Source organism: Myxine glutinosa, chromosome 2, assembly GCF_964187855.1.
Source record: "Myxine glutinosa chromosome 2, kmMyxGlut1.1, whole genome shotgun sequence".
NCBI classification, from domain to species: Eukaryota; Metazoa; Chordata; class Myxini; order Myxiniformes; family Myxinidae; genus Myxine; species Myxine glutinosa.
Window position 1 is genome coordinate 30,190,978 of NC_136262.1, and position 6,000 is coordinate 30,196,977.

The 6,000-nt window shown below is 48.0% G+C and overlaps 1 protein-coding gene across 1 annotated transcript in view; it reads right to left on the reverse strand.

Annotated features, from left to right (window-relative positions):
* LOC137421938 (cytoplasmic aconitate hydratase-like) overlaps positions 1-3,160 on the reverse strand; it is a 68,725-nt gene extending 65,565 nt beyond the window's left edge. The window contains exon 1 of the mRNA XM_078773057.1: positions 2,901-3,160. Coding sequence (XP_078629183.1) covers positions 2,901-2,934 — 34 coding nt within the window. The 5' untranslated portion in view covers positions 2,935-3,160. The remainder of the gene's footprint in view (positions 1-2,900) is intronic.
* Between the last annotated feature and the right edge of the window lie 2,840 nt (positions 3,161-6,000).

Genomic DNA, 6,000 nt, shown 5'->3' on the forward strand with positions numbered 1-6,000 from the left:
ACGGCTTGCTTCGCCTTCACCCAGCAGACGCCAATACGATGGCGTCGTATCGGCAATTAATCGGATGCTTTTGGGCCCCAAAGTCGACTAATTCAGATTTTTCGAGTATGGCTGTACGTGATAAACAAAGAGTGCGGTTGGAAGAAATTATGGTAAACCCACCTGATGAGGTTAGCGTACACCGCGATCGACGACACCTGCACGCTCAGGATTGTCCACTGAGTGGACGGCTTGCTGTTGCCTTCGACTGTCCAATCAGCGGACGGCTTGCTTCGCCTTCACCCAGCAGACGCCAATAAGATGGCGTCGTATCGGCAGTTAATCGGATGCTTTTGGGCCCCAACGTCGGCTAATTCCGATTTTTCGAGTATGGCTGTACGTGATAAACAAAGAGCGCGGTTCGTAGATCGTAAATCCATTAGTGCCGTGGGCATCGGGTCACTGGGTGCGGCGTAAAAGGGATAACAAAGTCGAGTCCTTACGCTATTATTATATAGATTATTATATAGATTCTGTAAACACTTCAGTCATTATCGCTTGATCCAAACACACGGTTTTGATGAAACTTGCCCACATGCTTCATATCTGATGCCTAACGAAGGTGTATTGACCGCATCAAAATCTGCGCTCATTAAAGGGGGTCTACGGAGGTGAGGGGGGTGTTTGACCTTCCCAAAATAGGTATTTGCTCTCTTCTCGGAAAGTACACACACAATTTCGACAAAACTTGACTGCAACCTTCATCACCCGTGATGTACCAAAGTTTGTTCACGGCATTAAAAAAGAAAAAGAAAAAAAAAAAGATTAGGGTCTAAGGGAGTCTGCGGGGCGTTTGAGTGACTGTTGCTCCTGATCCAGGTGAGCATCGGGACCCACGGTCCTATTTTAATTATTCCACAGCAGCAGGAACTATTTAGAATGAAGCGTGATGGGCACATGGACAGACACTGCACCGTTTAGTAACAGATGATGTTTATGTGAACAGCATCGCTACAAGGGAACTTCCCTCTGCGATTTCCGAAAGCAATTGTGGCTACTTGGAAACCAAGGAAAGAAAACCCAGAACTGAAAATGGGTGATTAAAGGATAAATGGCTTAAAATAATTAGAACCTTGGAAACCACCACCACCTCCCCCTCCCTTATTATCGGCTCCACCACCACCTCCCCCCACCCCTAATGACCCACTCCACAACTACCTCTCCCCCATTATGACCCTTTAAACCACCACCTCTCCCCCCCCCCCCTAATGACCCACTCCTCCACCACCACCACCACCACCACCACCTCCTCCTCCTCCCATCCCTTATGACCTGCTCCACCACTACCTCTCCCTTATTAATGGCTCCACCACCACCACCACCCCCAATCCCTTATGACCTGCTCCACCACCTCTCCCCCCCCTTATGACCCACCACATCATCATCATCATCATCCCCCCTAATGACCCGCTCCACCACCACCTCCCCCCATATCTTATGACTTGCTCCACCACTACCTCTCCCCATATCTTATGACTTGCTCCACCACTACCTCTCCCCATACCTTATGACTTGCTCCACCACTACCTCTCCCCATACCTTATGACTTGCTCCCCCACTACCTCTCCCCATACCTTATGACTTGCTCCACCACTTCCTCTCCCTTATTATCGGCATCGGCTCTGGCTCCACCACCACCACCTCCCCCAAACCCTTATGACCTGCTCCACCACCTCCCCCTCCCTTATTATTGGCTCCACCACCACCTCCCCCCATCCCTTATGACTTGCTCCACCACTACCTCTCCGCATACCTTATGACTTGCTCCACTACTACCTCTCCCCATACCTTATGACTTGCTCCACCACCACCTCTCCCCATACCTTATGATTTGCTCCACCACTTCCTCTCCCTTATTATCGGCTCCACCACCACCACCACCTCCCCCAAACCCTTATGACCTGTTCCACCACCTCCCCTCCCTTATTATAGGCTCCACCACCACCACCTCCCCCCATCCCTAATGACCCGCTCCACCACTACCTCTCCGCCCTTATGATCTGCCACATCAACCCCCCTCCCCCCTAATGACCGGCTCCTCCACCCCCCCCCCCCAATCCCTTATGACCTGCCACATCATCATCCCCCCTCCACCCTAATGACCCGCTTCACCCTCCTCCCCCCCCCCCCAATCCCTTATGACCTGCTCCACCACCTCCCCTCCCTTATTATCGGCTCCACCACCACCACCACCCCTTATTATCGGCTCCACCACCTCCCCCCCAACCCCTACCTAATGACCAGCTCCACCACCACCTCTCCCACATAATGACCCTTTCAACCACCACCTCTCCCCCTTATGACCCGCCGCATCATCTCCCCCTTATAACCGGCTCCACCACCGCCACCCCTCCCCCTTTGTGACACTCACCCATGACCTGCTTCACCACTCCCACACCCATGACCTGCTTCACCACCTCTCCCCCCTATGACCTGCTCCACAACCACCCCCCCCCCCCCCCTCCCCCTTAACACCTCCCAATATAACCCGTCCCACCATTGGTTACACCGGCTAACTAACCTTAACCTGGATTTATAATCGTTGTTCCAAACCTGCGTCATGCGAAAGAAAGAAAAGACCAACCACCATTTTTTACCGATCTCCCTCTACTGACTACTCGCTCCCTCCTTATATCCCATTCCAACACCGCAACATTCATCATCCCCATTACATCTCATTTCCATCCACACCACCAATAACACCCATTGAACCCATTTCGACCACTCATAAAATCTACTTCAGTTAGGGCAGCAATTTATAATCAGTACCGATCGTTAATCAGGTTCATGTGTGGAAACAGGACCAACAAACCTGGTGTAAAGTTTAAATCAACCTGTGACCCATCTCTGTGTTGACTCACCTTTGATAAACCCGGATCGGCCTGGAAGCGCCATGATGGGTCGAGCGATGAGCAAAACACACACAACCTCACTCCCTTATTGTTCGTTTCTTCTTCGCTCAGCCCTCAACTTTTCCCTTCTAGGCCATAGCTAGTTCTTCTTCTCCATACTGGTTTTTAACATGAAGCGCACCAATAACCCCAACATACCCTCTTTTTTTTTTCTTTTTTTTTGCTGTAAATGTCCCCACCCCCTAATCAGGAGATGTTGTTTTCATCTCCCAATAGGATCACAGAAGTTCATGTCTGTAGATTAGTCGACAACAGGAATGCACGTTGAGTGATTTAGTGAAGTACAGCAGCTTGCGTTATTGATTTCAATATAAAGTACAATTGTGAACTACACCGTCATGGCTCAACTGACGAGTACGAAATGCTTGACATGCTTTACATACAATTGGCAAATACTATAAATGGAAAGAAATCAGAGCGTAAACCAGTTAGTTACCAGTGGAATCCCTCAGGTATTACTCATCTGCTTCATTAAAGGGGCCACAATCATGAAATGTTTGAAGAGAAATATTTTAGAATTCATTTTTTGAAGAGATATATTCACCATTGAGTGATATATAGCATGATATCTCAAAACTTTTAGGACGGATTCGTTCCCAAACAAAAAAGTTGTGGAGAGATTCCCAAGACTGTCCCGCTTTCAGGAGGGCAGGGCGGGAGTTCTCGTTACTCCATTTAAATGCTATACCTGGTGTTGGCCTAATGCAGGGGTTCTTAACCTGTGGTCCATGGACCCCTTTGGTCCATGGTCCGCTTCAGGGGGTCCGTGAACCAGGCGGATAGTGACTCACTGTTTTCTACATTGGCATGCACTGGCATCAAAGACTCTGCCAACAATCCTGAAAGAAGTCTTGTCTACTGCTGCGAAAGTCGTCAACTTCATCAGAGCCAGGGCGCTGAATCATCGCGTTTTCAAGAGGTTTTGTCACGAAATGGGAGCAGAATATGAAGTTCTCTACCACACAGAAGTTCGCTGGCTTTCCAGAGGACAAATCTTGAAGCGCTTGATGGAACTTAGGGCAGAAGTTTCACTTTTTTGAGACAAAAGGAATGTCCACTCTCGGAACAGTTTGACAGGGAGGACTTCATTCACGGCTTGGCTTATTTGGCGGATATTTTTGGCCATATGAATGTGGTAAGTCTTTCGATTCAAGGCCCTGCAGTCACCATTGTGGATGCTGCTGAAAACCTACAAGATATTTTGGCCAAGCTGCCACCGTGGTAGAGGAGATTGGAGGCGGACAACGATGCAAACTTTCCAATGCTGGAGGAAGTGCTTCTGCAGGATGGAGTCGAGATAGACAAAACCCTGTCCATTTCTCTGCAGGCAGAAATGTGCAGACACCTGGAAACACTGCAGAACTCTTTCGAAGGTTACTTCTGCTCAGATGACCTTAAAGTTGAAAAGTGGATTCTTAATCCTTTCCTTGCTGATATAAACTGTATTAATGATGCAGACCGTGCCAAAGATGACCTCATTGACCTGAGGACAAAGGAAATGATACGACATGAGTTCAAGTCGAAGAGTCTTGGAGAATGTTGGTGCTCCTTGACACAAGCCCACCCTCGTCTGGCAAAGCGAGCTGTGGGAGCTCCGATTCCGTTTGCAACCACAAATCTTTGCGAGTCAGGATTTTCAGCACTTGTTACCATCAAAACGAAAAGTAGAAATCGATTGGATGTCAAACATGGCATGCGTGTTGCCTTGTCAAAGTCCACTCCCCAATTTCATCTTCTTGTTGAAGCCGAACAACAACAGCCTTCTCACTGAAATGTACTTTTGAGCAGAATTGCAGTTTATTTTTTGTTTAATTTGCACAATTTGGATATATTTAATTTTATTCAGGGAATGGTCATTGATTTTTGCATGAAAAAAGTGAGATATATTCTTTGTAAAAATTGTTTTTTCATTCTGATTATGACGGTATGTGAAGGAAAGAATTTCCCTATGCAATAATTATTCATTGTATGCAAAATTTTGTGTTTATGTGCTTATGTGCATTTTTCTGGGGAGGGGTCCGGAGCTTTCACCAGGTTCTCAAAGGGGTCCATGACTCCAAAAAGGTAAAGAACCGCTGGCCTAATGGTTAGGACGGCGGGCTTGGGATCCTAAGGTCCTTAGTTCGTAATTTTGTGTTTATGTGCTTATGTGCATTTTTCTGGGGAGGGGTCCGGAGCTTTCACCAGGTTCTCAAAGGGGTCCATGACTCCAAAAAGGTAAAGAACCGCTGGCCTAATGGTTAGGGCGGCGGGCTTGGGATCCTAAGGTCCTTAATTCGTAATTTTGTGTTTATGTGCTTATGTGCATTTTTCTGGGGAGGGGTCCGGAGCTTTCACCAGGTTCTCAAAGGGGTCCATGACTCCAAAAAGGTAAAGAACCGCTGGCCTAATGGTTAGGGCGGCGGGCTTGGGATCCTAAGGTCCTTAATTCGTAATTTTGTGTTTATGTGCTTATGTGCATTTTTCTGGGGAGGGGTCCGGAGCTTTCACCAGGTTCTCAAAGGGGTCCATGACTCCAAAAAGGTAAAGAACCGCTGGCCTAATGGTTAGGGCGGCGGGCTTGGGATCCTAAGGTCCTTAATTCGTAATTTTGTGTTTATGTGCTTATGTGCATTTTTCTGGGGAGGGGTCCGGAGCTTTCACCAGGTTCTCAAAGGGGTCCATGACTCCAAAAAGGTAAAGAACCGCTGGCCTAATGGTTAGGGCGGCGGGCTTGGGATCCTAAGGTCCTTAATTCGTAATTTTGTGTTTATGTGCTTATGTGCATTTTTCTGGGGAGGGGTCCGGAGCTTTCACCAGGTTCTCAAAGGGGTCCATGACTCCAAAAAGGTAAAGAACCGCTGGCCTAATGGTTAGGGCGGCGGGCTTGGGATCCTAAGGTCCTTAATTCGTAATTTTGTGTTTATGTGCTTATGTGCATTTTTCTGGGGAGGGGTCCGGAGCTTTCACCAGGTTCTCAAAGGGGTCCATGACTCCAAAAAGGTAAAGAATCGCTGGCCTAATGGTTAGGGCGGCGGGCTTGGGATCCTAAGGTCCTTAGTTCGTAATC